We start from the raw sequence: 26,483 nt of genomic DNA, 5'->3' as shown, positions 1-26,483 counted from the left end.
AGGGACCACACTCCGGATTTGTGTAGGGTTTCCTCCTTAAGCCTTTTCTTCTCCTGAAGATGTCTTGCTTTCCTGGATGGAAGAAAGGGAGTGGGGTTTGTGAGTGTGTGAAGAAGCCAGCCTACTGTATAAAGCTAACATGTATAATAATTACACCCACCCACCTTTGTCTCTGGCCCCGCCCAGCACTGACATATGGTTCTCAGAAGGTTGAACAGAAGGGAATGTGGCAGATAAAAGTTCCCTACCTTTGGGATAGATTTGGGGGCTTGGCAAGAAAGACCTGGTTGGTGTTTGCGCCCCTTGGACTACCCCATAGCAACACCCCAGCCTACAAGCTTTTTTCTGCTTGGGGGCAAAAGATGATTCATGCTGCCGACTCATTCATTTCCAGGCCCTTCCTGGCTATTTTCCCACCTCTCAATCCCATCTGGTTTCCAGCGCTTCTTCCTGATGCTGACATCCACCCCACTCTCTGTCCCAGCAAGAGTTCCTCAGGTCGAGGAGAAATGCTTGGGGGATGAGTCGGAGAAGGCGATAAAACTGTTCAGACAAACCTTTTCTCTTTCTTTCCATTTTTGGCATTGATGCTCACCAGAAGAAAAAGGACCTGCTTCTTCTCAACAGTTCAGCCAGACTAGAATATAGGGTGTTTTTTTAAAAAAAATAATTTTTTTTAAGGAGGCTGTGCTTATTCCCTTTCTAATATGGTCAGCCAATCAGGAATTTCATTTCAAAATGGGTCATAGCTCCATAGTGGAAGGAATGTCCAAGATGCTCGAGATCTGAAGTCCATCTTCGGGTTTTGTTTTTCTGAAAGATCAGGTAGTGCAGGGGTGGGGAACCTATGGACCCCAGAAGCTGCTGGACTCCAGTTCCCGCAAGCCCCAGATGGCATGGCCAATAATCAGGGATGACGGAAGATGTAGGCTTTGTACCCAGCATCGTTGATGCGCTTTCACTGCCAATGTCAGAAGCAAAGTACACATGGCATCGCCCACAATCCTTATATACATCTTATAGTTTCACCCCATGTCACATGTCCAGCTTCCCAAATAACTAGTGTGCACAGTTGCTCCTTCTGATGCCCTTGTCTCCAATGAGAAATTGAATAAACCACGCATCAGGCAACATTGCTGCGATTCCTTGGAAGGGCACTTTTTTTTTGGGGGGGGGGGATACTTTCCTGATTCCAGAAGCTATTGAACTCCTGTAGAACCACTTTACCATTGACAGGGCTTTCTAGCCAGTTCTGTACAAGTTCGCTTACTATCCTCTCATCTAGGCTGCTCTCTATTTTGACGAATCAGTGGTGAAATGGAAACAGGAGGCCCATTTCCCAAAGTTGTGGACTTCATGAGAGTCAACCAAGTTTGGGCCCCTTGGAGCTTTTTGGTGGGCCAGAGCGTAACTCTTTGTCACCATCTAGTGGGCGAAGCAAACAGTTGTCTCCAGGCCAGGGCAGCATCTCATGTGAGGAGCCTGCATTAGAAAGCAGTCCCAGCGCATCTTCAAACAGGACGTCAACTTGCCACAGACCCAGTTCCTCCCTAAATGGCCTCAGCCCAGTATACCTGAAGGAGTGTCTCCACCTGCATCATTCTACCCGGACACTGAGGTCCAACGCTGAGGGCCTTCTGGCGGTTCCCTCACTGCAAGAAGCCAAGTTACAGGGAACCAGGCAGAGGGCCTTCTTGGTAGTGGCACCCGCCCTGTGGAACACCCTCCCACCAGATGTCAAAGAGAAAAACAACTACCAGACTTTTAGAAGACATCTGAAGGCAGCCCTGTTTAGGGAAGCTTTTAATGTTTGATGCATTACTGTATTTTAATATTTTGTTGGAAGCTGCTCAGAGTGGCTGGGGAAGCCCAGCCAGATGGGCGGGGTTTGTTTGTTTGTTTGTTTGTTTGTTTATCAATCATTATATCCCATCTTTCCTCCAAGGAGCTCAAGGTGACATGAACGGTTCTTCCCCACCCCAATTTTATCCTGACAACAGCCCTGAAAGGTAGATTGGGTAGATTAGTTGAGAGGTGGTGAATGACCAAAAGTCACCCCATTGGAAGACCAAGGTTCAAATCCATACTCAACAGCAGGACATGATGTGTGCCGGGATGAGTGTGACCTAACCACCTGTGGGGTTGGTCCGGCCTATGATGCTTTTTCAAGGGTCTTAGTGAACCACAAGTTTAACATGAGTCAACAAGTGTGATGCAGCAGTAAAAGATGCTAATGCTATTCTAGGCTGCACCAACAGGAGTATAGGGTCCAGACCAAGTGTTCAATTTTGAGCACCACAATTTAGAAGAATATTGACAAGCTGGAATGTGTGCAGAGAGGAGTGACCAAGATCATCAAGGGTCTGGAAACCAAGCCTTATGAGGAATGGTTGAAGGAGTTGGGTATGTTTAGTCTGGGAAAAGAGCAGACTGAGAGGAGATAGCATAGCCATCTTTAAATATCTCAAGGGCTGTCACATGGAAGATGGAGCAAGCTTGTTTTCTCCTGCTCTGGAGGGTAGGAACCAAACCAAAGGGATTCAGGTTACTACAACAGGAGATTCCGACTAAACACCAGGAGGAACTTTCTGAAAGAGCTGTTCGACAGTGGAACAGATTCCCTCAGGGGGTTGTGGATGTTATATTCTTATTTCATGGAAGTTTTAAAGCAGAGGTTGGATGGTCATCTGTCATGGATGCTTTAGCTGAGATTCCAGCATTGCAGGGGGTTGGACTAGGTTGCCGTTGGGATTTCTTCCAACTCTACAGTCCTATGATTTTATGATACTCCTGTTATGATTATTACTATTAGTTTATTAATTGCCATCTACACAATAGTCTCAAGGTGATGTTCAATACAACCAAGAAAAAACACTTGAAACCACACACAAAAACCACAGATACCTTTAAAAGAAAACAAAAACAGTACAAAACCAACACTCATGGCATAGACCCATTTATCCAGCTGGAACTGCCTGTCGGAACAAGAATGTCTTCAATTGTTTCCGGAAAGTGCAAAGAGTGGGAGCTTGCCGTATGTTGAGAGGAATGCTATTCCACAGAACGAGGGCAGCCTGGAAGTCCCTGTTTGACAAGCTTCTGAAATCTTTGGAACTTGCAGGATATGTTCCTGCAGACCATAGTGATCTACTGACTATTTAAGGGGTAAAGGAGTTTATTAAGTAAGGGGCCAGCCACCACTGTGACACCACGCAAAATGCCTCTGCTAAAGGACTCTGTACATAACATCCTTCTTGGGTAATTGTTGGGGGAAACAATGGCTTAGGGCAGCCATTTTGCCACCGCCCATGTCCCTGGCAGGTCCTGACTTTCATTATAATCATAAAAAGTAATTATGTTTGAACATTCCATTGCACTTTATCAATAACGGGTTTGGGGGAAGCAAGTAACACATCTGCCTCAAACGATCAATGACTCAAAAGCTGTGTCTGTTTTCGGAACCCATAGAATATTCCAACAATCCCCTCTTGCATCAGCATGCTTAAGACTTTGCCATTTACCTGTGGCATTTTTAATTCTTGCCTTCTTGTTTGTCTGTTGTTGTCCTGCTGTAATTTTAATAAGGTAAATGTAAAGGGACCCCTGACCATTAGGTCCAGTCGTGGCCGACTCTGGGGTTGTGGCCAGCATGACTAAGCTGCTTCTGGTGAACTGGAGCAGAGCACGGAAACACCGTTTACCTTCCCGCCGGAGCGGTACCTATTTATCTACTTGCACTTTGACGTGCTTTCGAACTGCTAGGTTGGCAGGAACAGGGACCGAGCAATGGGAGCTCACCCCGTCACGGGGATTCGAACCGCCGACCTTCTGATTGGCAAGTCCTAGGCTCTGTGGTTTTTAACCCACAGCACCAATAAATTATAGTAATAATAAATTTTTATTTATACCCCGGCCTCCCTGGCCAGGGCTGGGCTCAGGGCGGCTAACACCAAATGTGAATTACAATAAAACGTAATAGAAAACAACAAACAAACAAACAGTTGATTAAAATACGGCTTAAAATACAGCTTAACTGTGCGATTCTCGGCATCTGCTTCAGACTGACGTGGAGCATTTCCTTGCACCGTTCTGCTATTTTATAATGGGAGCAGCTAATAAATCGTTTAAAGGAAATGAATAAAAATAGATGCCATGGACTTTTAACATGCCCCTTGAGAAGAACTGGGCCCCAAATGGCATTCGCCGCATGCAAAATGTGGAATAAACTGTTTGCATTCCACTTTGCCATCAAGAAGACTCCTGAGAAGTGGCTCTTCTGTTGGGTGGAGGCTCTGGTTTGCTTTTTGCTGTTTTAGGGAATTGGGGGGGAGGGGGTGTTCAAAGGCGCTGTTGAAGCCCCATGAGCTGGAAGATGCAGTCAGACCGTAAACTTGGGTGGTGCAGCTCTCTGCAGCTGGGACACCACCCAGGCTTATAATTATCTCTAATTCCTCCCCTGCTGCTGCCACTGTGTTAACGATGCCCGCAGCTGCATGCTGAAGGGGCAATTAATTGCCTAGCCCACGTAACCGTGGTTACGGGAGGGATATACAGCCGGTGGGTAAAGATGGAAATCGGTTGATCTGAAGCAGCAACAGAAAAGGCCGACTGACTCCGGGACAGAGCTGGCAAGAGCTGTTTATTACCAACGGGAATATCCTTGCGCAGGGTTCTCAGGCTCCCTTTGAGGGAAATCGAGGTGGCAATCAGGTGAGGCTGCATCGTGTCCAGCAGGTGTGGACGGGCTCCGAGCATCTGGGATCAACGTTCCTTTTTCCTGGGAAAACCGAAATCCACCAATGGCAAAATAGTGGCTTGGGGCAGAGCCATGTGCAAGCTGGTGGCTCAGGGGGAGAGTCAGTGTGGTGTAGTGGTTCAGAGCGGTGGACTCGTAATCTGGGGAACCGGGTTCGCGTCTCCGCTCCTCCACATGCAGCTGCTGGGTGACCTTGGGCTAGTCACACTTCTCTGAAGTCTCTCAGCCCCACTCACCTCACAGAGTGTTTGTTGTGGGGGAGGAAGGGAAAGGAGAATGTTAGCCGCTTTGGGACTCCTTAAAGGGAGTGAAAGGCGGGATATCAAATCCAAACTCCTCTTCTTCTTCTTCTTCTTCTTCTTCTTCTTCTTCTTCTTCTTCTTCTTCTTCTTCTTCTTCTGCAGTGTGCCTTACAAACCATGGTGCTGGGATGCTTTGCGGATACAGGATGCTTAAAACATTGCCTCGCTCCCTGCATACCCTAAACAGTTCCTATGTTCTGCAGGAGAGGGCCTTCGTAGATACCATCAGGAGGCCTATTACAAAATGTTGAAACCAGTCCTTCGATGTGCTACAATGGCGGATATTGGCGCTTCAAATTTCAGCAGTGCCTGCCCTGTGCGATGCCTAAATCGGGTGTCCCCAGCCTCTCGCCTTCCATTGGAGAGCCCATCAGACAAATGTTCCTCCTTCAAGGCACCATCTAAAATCTTTCTCCCAGTTGGTATCTGTCTTTAGTCTGAATTGATTTTATGTATGCGCTGTTGTTGTTTTAAACCACAATTCTCTTTTTTTTAGAAAAGAAAAAGTTTTCCATATGCAGTTGTTTTACGTGTGCTATTGCACATCGCTTCGGGATGCCTCACGGGAAGTGATTCATAAATGAAATCATCTCCATCTATTACAGATCAGGAATTCCAATCGCCTCTTTTTGCCCTGGGGGAGGGAGGGGGCTATTGGTAAACAACTGGAAGTCAGAACTCCTGGCAGAAAATCCCCCTGCCATGTACCAGAAGAGGACAAAGATCTGTCTCCTGTACAGAGCGTTCTGCCATTCTCTTTTTTATATAGAATGTGCTTTTTTCACATGTGCTTCAGGTGTGGTGGTCAACATTCAGCAAGTTGATGTGTGCAGACCCAGCAATCAACACACAGACAGATAGGGGACATCTTGGTCTAAGGGAGAATTTCTTCAGAAAAAGAGCTGATCCCAAATCAGAGGGCTAAGAGGGGCAGCTGGAAGCCCCCTAGCCCCTTGTGCCACCTTACAACTGTTAATCTAATAGCGCAGCAAGCAAGGTGCCTAGGTATGCTTGCCAGGGCAGAGTCTACTATCCAAGCCAGGATCTGACTTCCTTGCATTATTTCAGCCTTAGTACAGCACCCCTTAGGGGACACGGGTAGTGCTGTGGGTTAAACCACAGAGCCTAGAAGTTGCCGATCAGAAGGTCGGCGGTTCGAATCCCCACGACGGGGTGAGCACCCGTTGCTCAGTCCCTGCTCCTGCCAACATAGCAGTTCGAAAGCACATCAAAGTGCAAGTAGATAAATAGGTACCGCTCCAGCGGGAAGGTAAACGGCGTTTCCATGTGCTGCTCTGGTTAGAAGTGTGGCCTGGCGAGAAGGGGTGTGGCTGAGGAGGGGTGTGGCTTAGGGAGAGAGAGAGAGGTCAGGAGGCCAAATTTCGTCCCTGGGGCTGAAGGTCCCCAAACCTTATTTAAATAAGCCCCCTTTCTGGGCAGCATTAGAGCAATTGTATTCCAAAGCTGTTTCTGCAGAAAGCTTTAGATTCAGCACTAAATTAGAGGCAGTTGTTTGTTGTTTTGTTTATTTAACAAATGTATATCTCAAGTTTAAAAAAGAAAAAAAATGAATTATTCATATTTTGCAAAGTGCATACAGTGGTACCTCAGGTTAAGTACTTAGTTCGTTCTGGAGGTCTGTTCTTAACCTGAAACTGTTCTTAACCTGAAGCACCACTTTAGCTAATGGGGCCTCCTGCTGCTGCTGCACCGCCGAAGCACAATTTCTGTTCTCATCCTGAAGCAAAGTTCTTAACCCGAGGTACTATTTCTGGGTTAGCAGAGTCTGTAACCTGAAGCGTATATAACCCGAGGTACCACTGTAATTCCTTAGCATCTGTTGTTTTGACTGTTGTTATGCCTTCCAGCCATACTGCCACAGGCTGTGGGTCATGAGACTCTTAATCTCAGGGTCCTGCGTTTGAGCCCACATTGGGCAAATGATTGCTAGATCACGGTCCCTTCCAACTTTACAATTCTATCATTCTGTCATGTGCATGCTGACAGTCATATGATACAACTGAGTTGTTTCTGGTTAAAGAAATGTGAGCGACGAAGAGTGGTGGCTGCTGCCCAGTGGGGTTAGTGGGGTGGAGCCAGGAACATAGAGAGGCTAAGAGAAGGTGGAGCCAGGGCCAAAGATAGATGGAGCCAGAGAAGGTGGAGCCTGCTGAGAGCAAGGAAGAGGAAGCCGATTGGCAGTGGTACCTCCCTGGGGAGGCAGGTGGGGGCTGGCTGACGGCAGATTGAGTTTCGTGGGCCCAAATCAACCTGCCTCCACTGCTGGCACCTGACTGCAGCCCCTGGATCTACTTTGGTGTTTCTGCCAGCAAAGCTAGGTTAGCCTACGGCAGCATTGGCAAAACCACCGGGGCCTGGTTGAAGAGGAACGTTTTCTCCCTGTTTTGCAGTCGTCACTTTTATGTTGTGAACTGCCTTGAGATCCACAGATGAAGGGCAGTATACAAATTTAATAAATAATAAAATTAAAAATATCCATACACGCACTCCCCCAGCCAATTACCTGTTTCTTCCATACTTCCTAGTCTTTTCTATTCACTACTTTCTTTTTATCTCATCCCCTTCCTTTCTATTTACAGCTTCTTCGCTTGTTCATCACCACCACTGTCATCATCAGCAGCAACAAATCTTTGTCTCTTTCCCAGATGGCCTTTAACCCCTCCTCTGGCTTTCCCCCCTCGGATTAGGGAGACCTTGCTCTCCTTGTCCACAAACTCCTCTGTCTCCTGGCTACCTTTACTCAGCACAAAAGGGGCTGTTGGTGCTGGCATTAGTCCAGCCAAAAGGCTGTGGCAGAGCCCCAGGGTGTCGGGCAGGCAAGTGAGGAGGCCCTGGGCAGGCTGTGGCACTGCAAGGCCCTTGCCCCCTGAAAGTGGGAAGGGTGGGGTCAATGAAGTATTTAATTCACTCTTCATGGGATCAGACACATTTGCCTAACACAGCTTTGGAAAAGCGGCTTCCATATTATTTCTTGGTCTCTTGCCTCCCCTTTGTGGTCAAAAGGTGCAAGTGCAGAGCCATCAAATCGGGGAGAAGGCATGCATGATGATGAAATGTTAGACTGAAGATGTGCTATTTTAAATCACATTGGAAGCACCATCATTTCCTCGAAGAATTCTGGGCAAGGGAAGTTTACCCGTTCACTGAGTTACAACTCCCAGAGCTGGTCCACTTCCTTACCATGGCGTTGCCTTTGTGGAAGTCATTGGGGAAGAGAATGGGGTCAAAACTAGAATTAGTTGCCTCTTCCTGTCATTGGCCTCCTCCCTTTCCATCCACCCTACCAGCCCCGTAGTGGTAGCTGCTCTGTTTGCGTAAATGGGGCTCTACCCCACTAACCTCAGTTGGCCTTCTGCCAGCAGCCACCTGCCTGACTTCCTACTTACCTCCAGTCCAGGGGGGTGGGATGGAGCTGGTTGCAATCTTCCTCCTCCTAAGTCTCAGCATTGCCCCTTGTGGACCTCAGCAGGGAGAAAGGGGACAGAGACAAAACTAGAATGAACTAGCTCTGCCCACTATTGGCTTGGGCTCCACCTGCCGTTAGCTCTGGCGCCCCCTACAGTTGGGCTCCCTGTCTTCTGCCCTATCAATCTCAATGGGCACCAGCCACTGTTGATGTTCCTCCCACCTGCTGTTTTCTCTCTTATCCTCCGCTCTCTCCTCCCCCCTCCCCCTATAATTTCCTGTTTATTCCACATAGCAGGAGAGAATGGAGGCTTTTGTGATGTCATGCTTACAGCCAGGATTTCATGATATTAGAATGCTGAGGTCACAATGCAAGAGGGAGGAATGGTTTCGTAGGTGGTGGACTTGACGCTGCACGCACAATGGTTGAACGTCGTAAGAGCTCTCTGGTGAGATCCTGGGGGTTGATTTCTCGCAACTTCAGGAAGCCGCGGAGTTTGCCCTCCTTCTCTTTGTGGAGCAGCAGAAACCTTTCTGCCCGCTGACCTTTCTTCTCCCCAGAGAAGCAGTGGCAAATTTTGACTTGCAGGACCTCATCTCGAAAGCTGCTATGGCTGCAAGGATTGCATGTTCCCTTAGGTTCGAAGCTAGACTAAAGTTGAAATTAAAAGTTTTTCTCATCCTTGTGGCATGGCTGCAATCCTACGCTTAGTTACCAGGGAGAAAACAGGCCAAGCTTTCTGTTAGGAATGCTAAAAAAAGCCCTCAAAACCCTGTTGCAAGGAGGTGTCACCACTTACACTGCTAGCATGAAGCAGGAACCCCATCAAATAAAAGGAAAGCAGTATCCGGCTTCTACTGGATTGCTTGCTTATTCTGTGACTTTGAGTGCTTTCAGACTGCAGTAAATTTGCAGGTGGGATTCAATGGCATGCCAGCATATTCGGGTTCCACAGTTAAGGTGGAATTGGTCTTGTGCAACCAATTCACTTCCCTAAAAATAAAATAAAACCCAGATCTTTTTGCAATAAGGAAAGTGGCAGGGAAATGCAATGGGAAAATGCTCAATAAAGAGGTGATCTGGAAGTGACCTTTCCCTGTGCTGATCTGTCACAAGCCATAGCAAAACTTGAAGGCCTCATTAGCACCTTATTCATTTGCTAGATAAAGGAGGGCCTGGCAGTTGGCCTAGAGATCCTGTGGATGATGCCTTCACTCTTGCTCTGAAAACAAGTCCTGGAACTGCAGTTCCAACACATTTCCCCTCCATTACACCAGTTCTCGGCTCCCATCCCAGCACAATACACATTTGATATAGCTGAAATCCTTGTATCTCACTCACCTTCCAGTCCTTCCATCTTTCGGATGCTCCCCAGGAGGCCAAATGATTTTTGTGGGGCTGGAGCAATTTGGAGAGAGGGATGTGAAGTTCAAGCATATCCTCCAATGGATGGAAATAGGGGCATATCCTTGTAACATCCCAGTTCTCATCTTACCAAGGATCATTTCCTCAACCCCCAGCATATTACACATCACAAAAAACCAGGTCCTGTCTGTTGTATGCTGCATATATTGACTCTACACTTGCCTGCTCTCCACTGACATAAAAAAACCAACCACCTCTGTGCTTTTCATTAGAGATAGGTCAGAAAAACAAAGTCTTAGTAGATTGATTAGAAGGTTGTCGTTCTCCTAGTAGGGATGGGGACCCCCAGGTCCAGAATGTGGCCCTCAGGACCTCTCCGTCTGGCCCTTGGGACTCTTCTCTGCCTCCCTGCCCCCCCCCTACTGGTCCTGCTTTGCAGCCTCCTTGAGTGTTTTCGCCTGGATGGATTGCAACCTTGAACTCTGGCAGTTTTAGAACTCTGCTTCTTACTTGCAGGGACGGAGGGTAGAGGGGTGTGTGTGTGTGTGTGTGTGTGTGTAAAACTCACATTCCTTCCCCTGCTTGGAAGGAGGACATGTGTCAGTGTGTGTAAAACTAAGCCACTGTTCAAAGGTAGAAATGGCATTTATTGCTCCCACACACTTTTGCCTCTGGCCCTGCCCTCTACTGGCATTCACCCCCCATCAGGAATGTGACCCTCGATATGAAAAACGGTTCTTCCCTTATGATACACACGTTCAATATGTTTAGCCTGCTCCCACAAGAGTCTCTGTGTTTTCCTGTCTCCCAGGTGGTTGACGTAGGCGGTCAGGGACTTACTACTGAAGCAGAAGTCCCCGAGATCAACTGCAGATATGTCACTCGTAGTCAGGTATTCTCCCCCCCCCCTCCCCTGCCTCTCCTCTCCAAGGCTCAATCTCTTTGCTTGTTGTTTGACTTTATTCCAGAGCTCCCTGAACTTTCTTTTTTTCCAGGTTTTCTTTTTAAGTTTTTAGTATTAATACACACGTATTGAGAATATACAAGCATACATTTCATACAGTCCTTAAAAATGTTCACACATGCCTACACTCAATCCCACAGGTAATTCCTTTTCCCATCACCACCCCTCACCCCACCTTTGTGTTAGACTTCCAATCTACTCAATTGCAATTTCTTTCCACTTCTATTGCTTTCTTTCACACACCTTTAACCTAATTTCATGCTTCTTTTTCTATTACACATTGTTATCCATCTTATTTAGTATTTCAGTATTTAAAACGGAACTTATTTATTCTAATAGGAGTTCTGATTTTTTGATATGGTTTTGCAAGTATCCTTTAAACACCTTCCAGTCCCTGTCTATCTTCTCTTTTGAGATCCTTCCAATTTCTCCCATTATTTTGGATATATTGTAGTACTCCAATAATTTGGTAAGCCACTCTATTTTTGTCGGTATAATATCACTTTTCCAATTTTTCGCAATCAATAGCCTTGTTGCTTCTGTTGCGTATAAATATAATGTCTTGTCTTCCTTTGGACTTCCTGGTACTATTCCCAATAGAAAACCTTCTGGTGTTTTCCTAAATGAATATCTGAACATTTTTTTCATTTTGTTATATATCGTTTCCCAAAATTGTTTGATGTTTAAACAATTCCACCATATATGTATCATAGTACCTTTTCCAGTGTTGCATCCCTGAATTTTCGTAAGAGCCCTGCTCCATCTGGTCCAGAATCCTGTTTTCCACAATGGCCAAGCTGTTGGCTATTTTTTTCTGAGTCATGCAGAGTGATTCAGCAGTTTTACCCTTGAAGCCCTAGGGATGAAGTAGACGCCACACACAAGACTTTGAAGACGACTCTTTACTTGCAGGATGGCATCTATTTACAAGCAGTGTCATACATATATACTAAGTCCAATGCAATGCCTTTTGCTCTCTTGAGCCCAAGAGTGTCTTCTTGCTACTTACTGTAAACTCCTGTGAAGCAGTCCAAGCTATAAATTATAGCTCTTCTGTCCTCACCAACTCCTCCAAACACAACGACTTCACACTCAGCAAAACATTGGCAAAACAGGGGAACAACCAGCCTTCCTCCAATTCCCACGCCTACCTAAGACACACACATGCTCACTTTTAAAGGGAGTTAACAAACTGTCAAGGGAATGATTCAGTGTTTCTGTGACCTTAGTTGGAGTCACAAGATGTTGCATTGCATTGCATTGCATTGCATTGCATTGCATTGGTTTTCTTTCCCCTGGTACAATTTATTCTTTGTAAAATACATTTTCTAATGAATACAGTACAAATACTAACAGTGACCAAGCCAGAGTCGGCTCCAGATGTTTTGCTGATTGAGGTGAAATAAAAGGTGGTTTCCTTCCCCAAGGCACAGACAGAAGCCAACTGGCTTGGTAAAAGGTAAAGGGACCCCTGACAATTAAGTCCAGTCACAAACGACTCTGGGGTTGCGGTGCTCATCTCGCTTTACAGGCCGAGGGAGCTGGCGTTTGTCCACTTCTGCAGACAGTTTTTCCGGGTCCTGTGGCCAGCATGACTAAGTCGCTTCTGGCGAAACCAGAGCAGCACACGGAAACGCTGTTTACCTTCCCACCGGAGTGGTACCTATTTATCTACTTGCACTGTGTGGTTTGAACTGCTAGGTTGGCAGGAGCTGGGACCGAACAACAGGAGCTCACCCCGTCACGGGGATTTGAACCGCCAACCTTTCGATCGGCAAGCCCAAGAGGCTCAGTGGTTTAACCCACAGCGCCACCCACATCCTTCAACTGGGGAAGGGCACTGCCTTCTACTGCAGTTGAGGGCAGAAGTCTAGCCTAGGGGGTACATAGCACTACAGCTCTGGACGCTGCACAGACATCAGAATCTGCCACCTGAGGCTGCTGCCTCACTCTGCCTCATTGCAGGGCTGGCCGTGGGCCAAGCAGATGTCCATGGGAAGCTTACAAGCAGGACATGAGCTGGTGTTCCCCAGCATTCATAGACATGCTGACTCAGATACTGGAGGTATTGCACAGCCATTGTGGGATTTTAATAGGCTTCGTAAAACGAGAAACTCAGCGCAGGAACCCCTCGATCATCTTCAAATGCAATGTCGGTTGAGTCATGCATGTTTCCTCCAGTGTAAAAAAAAGAAAATAAAGGATATAAACAAACCTTTTCAAGGACCACTTGGTTTGATCTCTGGCTTTGCTTTACAGTAAAATCTCCTTTTTTACTAGACCAGCTGGAATCATTTAACTCTTTTGCTAATACCAAGGTGGTTCTGTTGCCTTCCCTTGCCGTGTTAAGAGCTAAACTCTTGTCAACATGCCTATTATTCTGGGAGACATATTATGCAGCAGATTACATTGATGATAGGAGCAAATATTAGACTTTTCCCAATGTTGATAATATTTAATTGGATTGAGGACGATGTGTCTGCAAAACAGATATCTTTTTTTTTTTAAAAAAGTCTTATTGAAGCCAGAGTAGTATGGGTGAGAAAATGGAAATGCCCTCATGTCGCATCTATATGGGATGGCTACTGAATAACCTTGAATCAACGGAAATGGAGAGGCTGAGTCAGTCCATCAGAGGAATGACATGGTCTATACAGTGATACCTTGGTTCTTGAACTCCCGAAACTGTTCAAAAACCAAGATGCAGCTTTCTGTTGGCTGCAGGAGCTTCCTGCACTCAAACAGAAGCCATGTCGGACATTCGGCTTCTGAAAAACGTTCACAAACCAGAACACTTACTTCCAGGTTTGCGGCGTTCAGGAGCCAATTTGTCCAACAACTAAACCATTCAAGAACCAAGGTACCACTGTAATGCGAACTTGGTTGATTGGGTGGTAATACTTTGTAAATTATTGTAACACAAATCTGAGAAATATTAGGCTGGAAATATGTTCATTTATGTACATAAGATTTGTGGAACTCTCTAAATAAATAAATAAATAAATAAATAAATAAATAGAGATCTTCTTTATGCAGCTCTTAAGTGCATTGCACTATTTTGTTTTATTTATTTATTTTTTAAAGGTTTGCTCAGCTTCTAGCTGTTGTTGGGCCCAATACATCAAGTTAAAAACAAAACAAGTTAAAAACAAACAAACCTTGGACTGAGAGGGGGAGGCAAATAAAAGTGTTTTCAAAAATGCTTTAAAACCACTCTTGAACAAACCAACTTTTGAGCAAAATCTAAGCAAACCACCTTTCTCGTTTATTTATTTATTACACTTATAAACCTCCTTTTCCTCTAAGGAGGTCAAAGTGGCACCCGTGGTTCTCCTTTCCCATTTTATCCTCACAGAAACCCTGTGAAGTAAGTTAGGCTGCGAGGCAGTGGCTGGCCCCAGGTCAACCCAGTGAGCGTCATGGCAGAGTAGGGATTTGAACCCTGGGCTTCCAGGTCAGAGCCCAGCACTCTAACCTGTACACCACACTGCCTCTGCAGAGGAAGCTTTCAGGCTACAAGTGACAAAGGCTACATAGGCGAAGAAGATCCATGTAGGTAACTAAACAAGATTCACTGACGTTCCAGGCTTTCTGTTTTGTTTGTAAATGTAGCCATTAGGACAAATCTTGATTCAGGGAGAAGTTCTACTTGATGAGAGCTCAGTTGTCATAATCGGCTCTTGAAGAGTCTCCTAAGGTCTTGCCTTCCCAGGAACCGCTGTAGCCTCCACCTGTGCTGTAGTATCGCTGACCTTCTGTCTCCACCATCTCAGGAATAGCCACAGCTCCACCCGCTGTCTCCAAAATGGCCACCTTTGTATCCACAGGAAGGTCTCCCTGCATGATCACCTCTGATCTGAGGCCCATCACCAGACTCTCTATCAGTAGTGTAGTGATAAATTCAGAAGGGACCATGCTACAGAGAAAGACAGAATCAGGCAGAGAGAGACGGGAAGGTGCCGTTCCTATGTTCTGAGTTCCTCTGCCCAGCCTGACTGACACCCCCACAATTCTGCTCTTTCCGCCAACAGGATGACTGGGACGTGGAAGAATTTATCTCGAAAACATGCATGGGGACATTCCTCCATCATCCAGCCTTCAGGCTGCTACTGGCCAGCTTCATCATCCTCAATGCCATCACTATTGCTGTGCGAACAGAGCCAACGTTAGAAGAGGTGAGCTTTGACACACCAGTCCAGGGCAGGGCCAAAGGACCACCAAGTGTTAAATGGGCACAGCACACCATTATTCCCTCTTTGTTATCCCTTTGACTCTCTAGTTCATTGGTAGGGAACCTGTTGCCCTCCAGATATTGCTGGACTACAACTCCCATCATCCCTCACCATGGGCTAAGCTGGTTGCGACTGATGGGAGCGGGAATCAAATAATGTCTGCAAGGCCACAGGTTCCTGAACCCTCCTCTGTTGACCGGGTACCAGTGGACTGTATGAGTTGCATCCAACTATGGCTTCCTCAGAGTAGACCCATTGCAATTAACATAGCCCCCTATTGGCACTCTACGTTTAAAGCAGTCTCATGCCACTTTAAACATGTATAAAGGTAAAGGTAAAGACTGGATCCTTAGGTCCAGTCGTGGCCGACTCTGGGGTTGCGGCGCTCATCTCACTTTATTGGCCGAGGGAGCCAGTGTACAGCTTCCGGGTCATGTGGTCAGCATGACTAAGCCGCTTCTGGCAAACCAGAGCAGCGCATGGAAATGCCCTTTACCTTCCCGCCAGAGCGGTACCTATTTATCTACTTGCACTTTGATGTGCTTTGAACTGCTAGGTTGGCAGGAGCAGGGACTGAGCAATGGGAGCTCACCCTGTCGCAGGGATTCGAACCACCGACCTTCTGATCAGCAAGTCCTAGGCTCTGTGGTTTAACCCACAGTGCCACCCACGTCCCTTAAAACATGTATGGCTTCCGCCGTATGGCTTCCCCCAAAGCATCCTGGGAAACGTAGATTGTCATGGGGGCTTCTGAGAATTGTCAGGAGATGCCTATTCACCTCCCAGAGCTACAATTCCCAGAGTTCTTTAACAGTCACACCCTCTTCCCAGGGAACTGAGATGTCAAGGGCCTGATAGAGAAGTCTGGAGAGCCACAAATCCTGGGCCTGAGGTTCACCACTCCTGAGCTAAACCTTCTGTTTCCACGTTGGCCCCAGATACGAGGCTTTAGGGCACAGGTGGGCAACCCTGTTCAATTTGGAGGCCATGTTCCCATTTTGGGCAACCTTCCAGTGAGCACACAGCAGTAGTAGGTGGGGCCAGAGTCAAAAGTGGGTGGAGCAACAAATGCAAATCTTCTACACAAGGTCACACTCCCTCCATCTAGACCAGGGGTCAGCAACCCTTTTCAGCCGTGGGCCGGTACACTGTCCCTCAGACCATGTGGGGGGCCGGACCATATTTTTTGGGGAGGGGAATGAACGAATTCCTATGCCCCACAAATAACCCAGAGATGCATTTTAAATAAAAGGACACATTCTGCTCATGTAAAAACACACTGATTCCCAGACCGTCTGCGGGCCGGATTGAGAAGGCGATTGGGCCAGATCCGTCCCCTGGGCCTTAGTTTGCCTACCCTGATCTAGACAAGCAAGAAAGATCAGGGTTCAAGGACACATTCCAGCCAGGCGAAAACACCCAAGGAGGGTGTGAAGGGGGCTGACAAGGGGTGTCGTCTAGAGATAGGGGTTGTGGCTGAGTTGTGGCCTGGGCTGAGTCCAGAGGGCCAGACTGTGAAGCTCGGAGGGCCGCACCATATAGTACAGGGTCCTGCACCATACACCTCACAGTGAGAATGAGAAACATGACATGGAAAATGCTTATCTGCCTTTGTGTTGGAAGAAAGACCTGCTCCCTGCTTCAAGGCCCATTTTCACCTGGCCTAGGGGCCCAGACTCACTCTGAATAGCTAAAAGAGGCTCATGGGAGGCCTCTGGGACATTGCTAAACAAACCTTGGGTTGGGGCAAGTGGCTAAAATGTTTTCAAATGTATTAAATGGTTATAATTTTGGTTCCTCTGTTCCATTTTTGTCAGATTGGTGTTGGTTAAATGTTTACTTGGGATTGGCAGTTACTTTATTTTGAATATACTGTACAGTGGAACTTCAGAAGCCAAACGCCTTTGAACTTGAATGTTTCAGCTCCCAAATGATCAAAACCCAGAAGTGATTGTTCCGGTTTTCGAACAATTTTTGGAAGCCAAACATCCAGTGCAGCTTCCGATTGGCTGCAAGACGCTCCTGCAGCCAATCAGAAGCCACGCCTTGGTTTTCGAACTGTTCTGGAAGTCGAATGGACTCCTGGAACGGATTAAATTCAAAAACCAAGGTACAACTGTAACTGTAAACTGGTTGTTGTTGTTGGTGGTTTTTATTGATGGGTTTGTTGCCTGTATAGGATATCTTGTTTTTTAATGTTTGATGTTTTGTTGTGTTTTATATGTTGCAAGCCACCCAGAGCAAGATGGGCACAATATAAATTATTTATTATTATTAATCTAGGGAGACTGCCAACTTTGTTCTTTCCTTCCTTTATTGTAGAAATACTTTGGGTTCTTCTCAGCCATAGATATGATTGTCATGTCTCTCCTTTTCTGCGAAGTAATCCTCAACTGGTACTATGGTTTCTCCTTATACTGGAAGGTGAGAACAGGGCACCTGCCTCAGTGCATAGATCAGCTTTGTCTGCGGGCGCTTAGTTACTCTCAAGAGAAAGTAGGGTGTGGTAGCTGCGGAAAAAGGCAAATTCCATGCTAGGGATCCTTAGGAAAGGAAAACAAAATGGCTGACACCATAATGCCATTGTACAGATCTATGGTGCAACCATGTTTGGGGTACTGTTCTGGTCGCCTCACCTGAAAAAGGATATTGTGAGTTTGGGAAAAAGTTTCAGGAAAGGACAACCAAAATGATCAAGGGGCTCCCCTACAAAGAATGGTCTCAATGTTTAGAACTTTTTAGTTTAGAAAAAGGGCACGTAAGAGGTGATATGAACCCTGGTCTCCCAGGTCCTAGTCCAGCACTCTAACCACTACACCACACTATGGCTGTATACACTATGCTAAGGCGTACAGAAAAATACATACTGTATATTAGATGCATTTAAATGCATTTAAAATAATAGGGGAAATTGCAAAACTACATATAAGATGTGTGTATTAAGAGAAATTTGTACTAAAATGCTTGCGAATTTCACACTGACTTAAAAAATAATAATCACAAACTGATGCAGAAATGTGGAGAGCTGAACTTAAGATGGGGGAAATGACAATTTGAGATAAACAGACATATTATCCCACCCCTATGCCCAACATCATCCTGAGGTTCTTCAAGGAAGACTGGTATCACAGGAGTGTGCTGGTCAGTAATAACAGAGTTCAAAGATAGAGTAAATTCTTTATTAACAGATTTGATTGAGTGTTGGGCCTAATGAGCAGAGCAGCTCATTCCCGATGGTCTTCCTCCACAAAAATCAGTTGCCAAGACTTTTTCCAAGCAATCAGAGACAGCAGCTACATGCAGCCAATCTCTCCTCCACCCTTTCCATGCCCCTTCCGGTTCTGGGAGAAATGGGGGGGGAGGGGTTTTCACCTTAGTAGGTGAGGGAGACACCCCTGACTCTTTGCCAGCCTGACTCATCTCTGCCTATTGGCCTCCCACATCCTACTCTCCTGCTTCAGCTTCTGCCTGTTTCTTGACTGCTCTCTGCCACAGACTCTCCCAGCTCACTAAGCCCTGTCACCTCTCCAGCTTCCAACACCTCTTCTTCCCATTCTTCTCCCTCTTCTCCTTCTGACCACTCATTGTTGTCCCGCTCTGAACCTTCTTCCCTAAGGGGTTCGCCAGCTGGTTCCCTCCACCATTCCTCTGCATCCAACCAGTCCATGACAGATGGGATATAAATGTGGGAATTAAAATAAATTAAAATAAATCCTTTGAGATCTTCCATATGACAATTCATTGTTCCCTGTTTCTTAACTCAGGATGGCTGGAACATAATAAATTTTTTCATTATGCTGCTTCTGTTCCTTGGCCTGATCTTTACCGCACTGAATGACAGAACAATTGTCCACATGCTCAGGTAGGAATGGAGGGCTGTCTTTGTTCCCAAAATTCTTAGGAGGTGTTGTTGTTGTTGTTGTTGTTGCTGCTGCTGCTGCTGCTGCTGTTGTTGTTGTTATACTCCTAAAGGAGCCCAGAGCAACAAAAAAAGGGGGGAGCAGCAGAACAATATTTTTAGAAATGAAAATAAACATCTAAACAGGTTTAAAATCAATCATACATCCTTGTAGCTTGAGATGTAAGAAGGAACCTTCGTTTTCTGTTCTGCCCTGTTGTCATTGCAAACAGCTCCGTTTCTTTTCTGCTGCAGTTCATATTGTGCTAAAAAACAACGTTATGCATCTTGCTGCTCACTGTGCTGAGCTTCTGTAACTTGCATTGTCATTATATTATTCTGCCTCAGACATTTTCAGGGCCAGATAAATGCAGCAGAAATGGCAGGGAGGGTAACGCAATCCATGATGCATTGCTTTGCGGATTGGAAGTCACAGCAGCAAATGCCAAAATTTGGTGAAATGCATTCACCAAATTGAATTCTGTTCTGGACAATGGGATGAATAATCGAACACCAGCAGTTCCTGCTCCTGTTTCCATTTTGGGCAGAGTTCTTCCACATGCCTACTCATGTCCCATGATTTCAAGGTTACAGGGAATAGTTTTTTGCTCAGCCATCAAGCACCTGGGTGAACAGGGGAGCTTTTCAATTTCTACTGAATGTTAATCATGAGGGAGACAGATGCACCTTACCAGGCAGGGCATTCCACAAATGGGAAACTGCCACTGAGAAAATGTGGGCTGCATGCTCCATTCATCCTCTCTCATGAGGTCTCTGCACATGGTAGAGAGAGGATCCAGGTTGGTCAGATGATTTGGCCTAACACTTAATTTAGCTCTTCATCTAGGGATTGCCCATAGTGAGAAGGGGATGTTGGACTCAATGGGTCACTGGCCTGATCCAGCAGGCTCTGCTTCTGTTCTTACATCACTTCTGAGCAAGTGAATAGTGAGATGTACGTTTCCGAGCAATTCAAAGTGTTGGGGCTGACATTTAAAGCCCTGGGCGGTCTCGGCCCAGTATACCTGAAGGAGCATCTCCACCCCCATCATTCAGCCTGGACACTTAGGTCCAGCTCCGAGGGCCTTCTGGTGGTTCTCTCACTGCAAGAAGTGAGGTTACAGGGAACTAGGAAGAGGGCCTTGGTTGTGGCGCTCACCCTGTGGAACACCCTCCCATCAGATGTCACAGAAATAAACAACTATCTGACTTTTAGAAGACATCTGAAGGCAGCCCTGTTTAGGGAAGTTTTTAATATTTGATGTTTTATTGTATTTTTTCTATTCTGTTGGGAGCTGCCCAGAGTGGCTGAGGAAACCCAGCTGGATGGGTGGGGTATAAATAATAAATTCTTCTTTGTCTTCTTCTTCTTCTTCTTCTTCTTCTTCTTCTTCTTCTTCTTCTTCTTCTTCTTCTTCTTCTTCTTCTTCTTCTCCTCCTCCTCCTCCTCCTCCTCCTCCTCCTCCTCCTCCTCCTCCTCCTTCTTCTGTCCTGCATGCAGTCTGTGTGCTCTGCCCCTGAGCTTTAAATGCAAGCACATTATTATTATTCCTCTGCTTTCCAGAGTCATGAGACTGATGCATGTTTGCACCATGGTGACTGGTCTGGCACGGATGATCCAGGTGATCCTGCAGTCCATTCCTGACATGGCTAACATCATGATCCTGCTTTTTGCCATCATGCTGGTGAGATGCTGTCAAATTCCTCTTAAGTCAGGTTGTGGTGCACGGGAATGAACTGAGATCCCTTCCGTCTCCTACATCTTCCTGCACCCACTCAGTGCTCCTTCATTTTGTTCTTTCACCGCTGTCTTTTCTTTTTCATTTTGGCAACCCAGGCATATGTATGATGTAGGAATGAGGGATAAAACCAGTTCTGTTTGCTTTGAAGTTGACCCGAACCAATTCACACTTTGCAAAACAATACGCAAACTGAAACAAAGGCAACTTTGAAAGTTGCGTTTTTCTGAGTTTTTCAGTGCGGCTCACCAGCAGAGGAATGTGTACAAAAATGCCAGTGCTAGGGTAAAGTGTGCCTAAAAATGCATATGTTAGTGCAAATAAAACCCGGAAACCTTCCTTATTTTTGCATCACCATTGCTTTGTCCTTTTGCAGGTCTTTTCTGTGTTTGGTGTTACCCTCTTTGGAAGCACGGTCCCAACGCATTTTGGGAATATGGGGACTGCTTTGTACTCCCTGTTCATCTGCATAACGCAGGATGGGTGGATTAACATATATGACGACTTTGAGTGAGTAGCTTGCAAACCATGCTCAGCCACAATGAAGAAGGGTCACTGGTCTTCTCGGTAGTGGCACCCGCCCTGTGGAACGCCCTCTCATCAGATGTCAAGGAAATAAGCAGCTATCTTATTTTTAAAAGGCATCTGAAGGCAGCCCTGTTTAGGGAAGTTTTTAATATTTAGTGCTGTATTGTTTTTAACACTCGATTGGGAGCCGCCCAGAGTGGCTGGGGAAATTCAGCCAGAAGGGTGGGGTATTATTATTACTACTATTATTACTATTATTATTATTATTATTACTATTATTACTTATTATTCCAAACAAGAGGAAGTAGTGAAACCAGATGCCTGCAACTTCCCCAGCTGCAGTGAAACATGCATCTCCCATTTTGGTCTCTACAGCCACAGCAGGTGCTGTGAATCTCCAACAGTTTAACTCTACTTCTGATGGTGCACACTTCTGCTGTCTCTCGAGACAGGCGGATGCCAACAACTGGTTCTTCATTCCAAATGAGAGGAAGGGCATCATGCCAATAAATGATGTTCTGAGTTGCAGCCATGTTAGGCTCAGCATAGTCTATGCTGACTGGTAGCAGTTCTTCAGGGATTCAGGCAGGGAGCATTTACAGCTTTACCTGGTAATGTCAGGAATTGAACCCAAGACCTTCTGTGTACAGAGCAGGTGCTATTCTACCAAGCCCTTCCTCAAGCTTACTGTCCCCTACGGTCCAGTAAAATCAGAAGAAATCCTAGAAGAAGCCAGCAGGTGGGACCCAGACTAGGTTAGTCCAACCAGGACTGGCTCTATCGTTAGATAAAGTGGGGCAGTGGCCTCACATGGCAAATAATGGTGATCATGGATTGTATAAGCCAGGTTTTTGCCCTCATCATAGGAGTCAATTCCTATGATAAAATATTATAATACTTTATATTATAATATTATATATTGTGTCAGAGCTGCCCGAGGTCCCAGCTCACATAGGACCAACGCCAGTTCGTTACTATTTATAAAGGTCTTTATTGAAGTTCAGTTTCGATTTCAAAGCCGCGGCGCGCAGCCCTACATCTCAAACTCTAGACCGCTGAAGCTCCGTCTGAATCTCCTCCCCCCAGACACCAGTTTAAGACTCTAGCCTTGCTCCACCTCTTCCTTTGCTCTTTCCTCCTCTGGGTCCGCCTGTCCGCTGGGGTTTTGCCCTTTCTGGACTCTTCAGACGCTGAGTCCCCTGAGTCTTCCCCCTGCCTCCGGCGGGCTTTAGGACCTGGTTCCCAATCCGGGTTTTCTGCTGTCCCGCGCGCCTGTACATTTGAACTTGGCGCACGCGCCCAGCCGGCAACCTTCCTCCTGACCGTTACACTGCTCCTGTCACTGCTTCCCCCTTCGGGGAGGCTAGCTGGGCCTGACTTCCCCTCTGTTCCCTCACTCTCCGAATGTAGCGTGGTCAGCCCTGACTCATCTTCTCTCCCTGCTGGAGGAGACGCTGGCCCTGATACATGGGACTCTTCCCCCCCCCCACTACGCTCTGGTGGGGAAGCTGGTCCTGATCTCCAGCTGCTGCTTTGGGAGTCCCCGCTGGCCTCTTGTTTCTGGTGCATCCCCCCTGGGACCCCCCTTGCCCTGGCCATCGGTGGCCCCCTCTGGGAATCTTCTGATTCGCTGGAGAAGCTCGTGGAATCTCTCAGTTCACTGTCATACTCCCCTACACTTCCCTCAGATTCTTCCCCTTCGCTCTCCATTCCCTCTCTCCCCTGTGCCTCTGCTCCTGAGCCCCTGACATATTGTATACTATATAAATACAGTTGTACCTTGGTTCTTGATCGGAATCCATTCCAGAAGTTTGTTCGACTTCCAAAAACATTCGACAACCAAGGCGCAGCTTCCAATTGTCTGCAGGAGCTTCCTGCAGCCAATCGGAAGCCGTGGAAGCCCTGTTGGACGTTCGGGTTCCAAAGAAGTTTTGCAAACCGGAACACTCACTTCTGGGTTTGCGGCGTTCAGGAGCCAAAACATTTGAGTTGCAAGGCGTTCAGGATCCAAGGTACGACTGTATATTATATTTGAGGTGGTCCCCTCACATATTTTATTGTATTCTAATATAATATATTAGAATACAATGAAATATATGAGGGGGCCACCTTCCCCCAAGTTGATGAGCATTGCTGTTCCAATGGTATGTGTGCACTGTGTCATGTGATGAGTTATGTGGGGTGGGGCTTACCTGCCTCCCCCCATATTTTATTCAAGTTGGTACCCCTGACCCTCATTGACGGTGGTTAGTTGCAAAAGAGGGACAGGGCTTCTGCACATTTAATAACAAGCTATATCTGCTGAAATTCACTCTTCTCAGCAACTTAAAGGGGCAGGAGACCTGCCTTCTTTTCTTCACCAGGCCATTCTGAATGCATCCCAGATGACATTTAGGCTGGCAGTGAAAACATTCTCCTCCTGGGTGGCTTTGATGTCCATTAAGAGATGACTGAAGGCCTTAACTCTGCTTCTTTTGATTTTAAAGTTTTTAAAACTTTTAAAGTATTTGCTTTTGTTACTTGATGGCCATTTGGCTTAATTTTGTTCTTTTATGTAAATTGCTGCATTTTTTGGAGGGAGTTTCCTTTTTTAGTGTTAGAAAAAGAAGTATAAAATTGATTTGATGAATAGTAGAGGGCTGGTCCCAGGCTCATCCACACTGACCTTTTGCCCCATGCTTTCTAGGCACAAGTCTGTGCTTTCCTGGTCCATGCCAAAGTGCTCTTCTCTCCTTTTGTCCCACTGCTTTCCCCAGGAAAAGCTGCTCTTTAATGCTGAATCAGAATAAACAGCAGTTGGGGTTCCCCATGGATTGCCGAGAATGTTGAAGAGCTGGTCTTCACTGGGAAATAGGGGAGGTGGGTGAAGCTCTTGGATGCAGATCGGAAAAGTACAGACCTGCGCCTAGGAATCGCAGAGGAAAATTAGTCTGGATGAGCCTTCAGACTGACATCAGAGCCCTAGATCAGGAATGAGGAGCCTGGTGCCCCCCAGACACTACTGGACTCCAAAACTCATCAGCCCCAGCCAGCATGGCCAGTAGTCATGGGATGATAGTCTAACAATATCTGGAGGGCCTGCAAGGTCCCCATCTCTGGCCCAGAGAGAAAAGGATATGGGAGCCATGGCCCCATCCTCAGTGGCAAAGGGTTCCCGCCCACCCGCTTTGGTGATGACTGTTATGTACTGAAGTTCTCACCCTGGGCCAGCAGGGGGATACTGTAGATAGTTTTCACTCAGGTCCACATATGCAAATAAGGGATTGAAAGTGACGTTCAGTGATTGGATGGTTACAGAAAATGGTTACTGTTCTGGTGGAGCTCTATATAAGCAGGCTGGCGGAACCCTTCAGTTCAGTTCTGTTCTGGCCTGTGAATAAACAAGAGCTGATTGAAGAATCGCTATGTTGTATGATATGTTCACTCACAACTGAGCAATGGCATTCCTTCTTTCCTTTACAGAAAGGAAGGTCTTGCTTTGGAGATAGGCGGGGCTCTCTATTTTTTCATCTTCATCACATTTGGGGCCTTCATCTTTGCAAATCTGCTTGTGGCTGTGGTGACGACGAACCTAGAACGGTCTGTAAGCGAATACAAAGAGAAGAAGCAGTCGGAAGCTCAAATCCCTGTCAATATGACCGACGCTGGAATGGATGTGAGTATTAATTCAAGGGCTGGAGAGGGAAGCCAGGTGGGAAATTGGCACAGAGAGATGCCATTTAGGAGCCTAAAAAAGTAAAAAGGCCTCATTTACCAGCATTTTACTAATACAGTATACCCATTTTGGCATGGAACTTTGTTTAATATTGATTTTTTGTATGCTTTTTTTGCATGTATACACATTTTGCTTTTTTGCAATATAGAAATTTTGGTATGCAATTTTGTCTGCCTACTATAGACTTTTTTTGTATGCAATTTTGCCCAACATACACAGTTTTGCCTAGCCACTTCCCCCAATGTAAAACATGTTATTTTCACTAATATATCCATTTGTAGGCACACTTTCCCCTCAAAGATGCATTTTTGTACACATTACTCAACCAGAAAAGTACATTGAAAAATTCAGAGAAGTGTGAGTTTTGAAGAGTTGGCTATGTTTTGGCTTGCATTTTATTTTGGAAAGTGAGAACTACTTAGTTTCAACTTTCACGTGAACTGAATTTCAGCCCTATTCCAACTCTCAGCTTTATTCAGTTTGCCCTTCAACATCAATAAAACAGACACAGTTATATTGTCTGAACCATTTGCAATCAGTCCTGTGGAATTCTTTGATGGAAACCCTAAGGAGGAAGACTTTACCACTGAGCTATATGGTGGTTCCCTCCTCAGGGTTCCAAGATTCTGGGTGTGATTCTCATGGCTGCCAGCCAACATGGTGTAGAGGTTAAAGTGTCAGATTAGGACCTGGGAGATCAGGTTCACAGCCTCACTCTGTGTCCAGGGCAGCTGTTTACCAGCTCCATCTGGTATTCAGGCTGAGACCCTACCTGCCTGCAGACTATGTCCCCAGAGTGGTGCATGCTCTAGTTATCTCTTGCTTGGACTACTGCAATGCAGAATGTGGGGCTCCTTTGAAGGTGACCCGGAAACTAGAACTGATCCAGAATGCGGCAGCTAGACTGGTGACTGGGAGTAGCCACCGAGATCGTTCTTGAAAGACCTACATTGGCTCCCAGTATGTTTCTGAGCACAATTCAAAGTGTTGGTGATAACCTTTAAAGCCCTAAACAGCCTCGGTCCAGTATACCTGAAGGAGCGTCTCCACCCCCATCATTCTGCCCTGACACTGAGGTCCAGCGCTGAGGGCCTTCTGGCAGTTCCCTCACTGCGAGAAGCCAAGTTACAGGGAACCAGGCAGAGGGCCTTCTCGGTAGTGGCACCCGCCCTGTGGAATGCCCTCCCATCAGATGTCAAAGAGAAGAACAACTACCAGACTTTTAGAAGACATCTGAAGGCAGCCCTGTTTAGGGAAGCTTTTAATGTTTGATGCATTACTGTATTTTAATATTTTGTCGGAAGCCGCCCAGAGTGGCTGGGAAAGCCCAGCCAAATGGGCGGTGTATAAATAATAAATTAATAAAAATTAATTAATAATCAGGGTTCACAGCCTCACTCAGCCAGGAAACTCCCTGAGTGACCTTGGACTATCCAGTGCCTCTTAGTCTGACTCTACTTAATAGGGTTGTTGTGACGATAAAAATGGGGAAACAGAGAACACATATGCCACTTTGAGCTGTTTGGAGGAAAGATGGAATATTGAATGGAGTTTTTT

General features: G+C 46.3%; 1 protein-coding gene and 1 long non-coding RNA gene across 5 annotated transcripts in view; one reads left to right on the top strand and one right to left on the bottom strand.

The window, feature by feature from the left end:
• The window catches only part of LOC309375383, a 38,739-nt gene extending 30,004 nt beyond the window's left edge, over window positions 1-8,735 (bottom strand). For all 4 annotated transcript variants that reach the window (XR_014170885.1, XR_014170886.1, XR_014170887.1 and 1 more), the window contains exon 1: window positions 8,466-8,735. This is a non-coding gene — a long non-coding RNA (uncharacterized lncRNA). The remainder of the gene's footprint in view (window positions 1-8,465) is intronic.
• An 82-nt stretch (window positions 8,736-8,817) lies between these two features.
• The window catches only part of CATSPER4 (cation channel sperm associated 4), a 34,747-nt gene continuing 17,081 nt past the window's right edge, over window positions 8,818-26,483 (top strand). The window contains exons 1-8 of the mRNA XM_081921729.1: window positions 8,818-8,933; window positions 10,662-10,742; window positions 14,846-14,989; window positions 17,369-17,470; window positions 18,811-18,908; window positions 20,509-20,629; window positions 21,060-21,193; window positions 24,674-24,866. Of these exons, the coding sequence (XP_081777855.1) occupies window positions 8,907-8,933; window positions 10,662-10,742; window positions 14,846-14,989; window positions 17,369-17,470; window positions 18,811-18,908; window positions 20,509-20,629; window positions 21,060-21,193; window positions 24,674-24,866 (900 nt within the window). The 5' untranslated portion in view covers window positions 8,818-8,906. The remainder of the gene's footprint in view (window positions 8,934-10,661; window positions 10,743-14,845; window positions 14,990-17,368; window positions 17,471-18,810; window positions 18,909-20,508; window positions 20,630-21,059; window positions 21,194-24,673; window positions 24,867-26,483) is intronic.

The sequence above is a fragment of the Podarcis melisellensis genome, assembly GCF_964234715.1.
Source record: "Podarcis melisellensis genome assembly, chromosome: 8".
In the NCBI taxonomy this organism is placed as follows: Eukaryota; Metazoa; Chordata; class Lepidosauria; order Squamata; family Lacertidae; genus Podarcis; species Podarcis melisellensis.
This window is presented reverse-complemented; position numbering and strand designations above follow the sequence as displayed.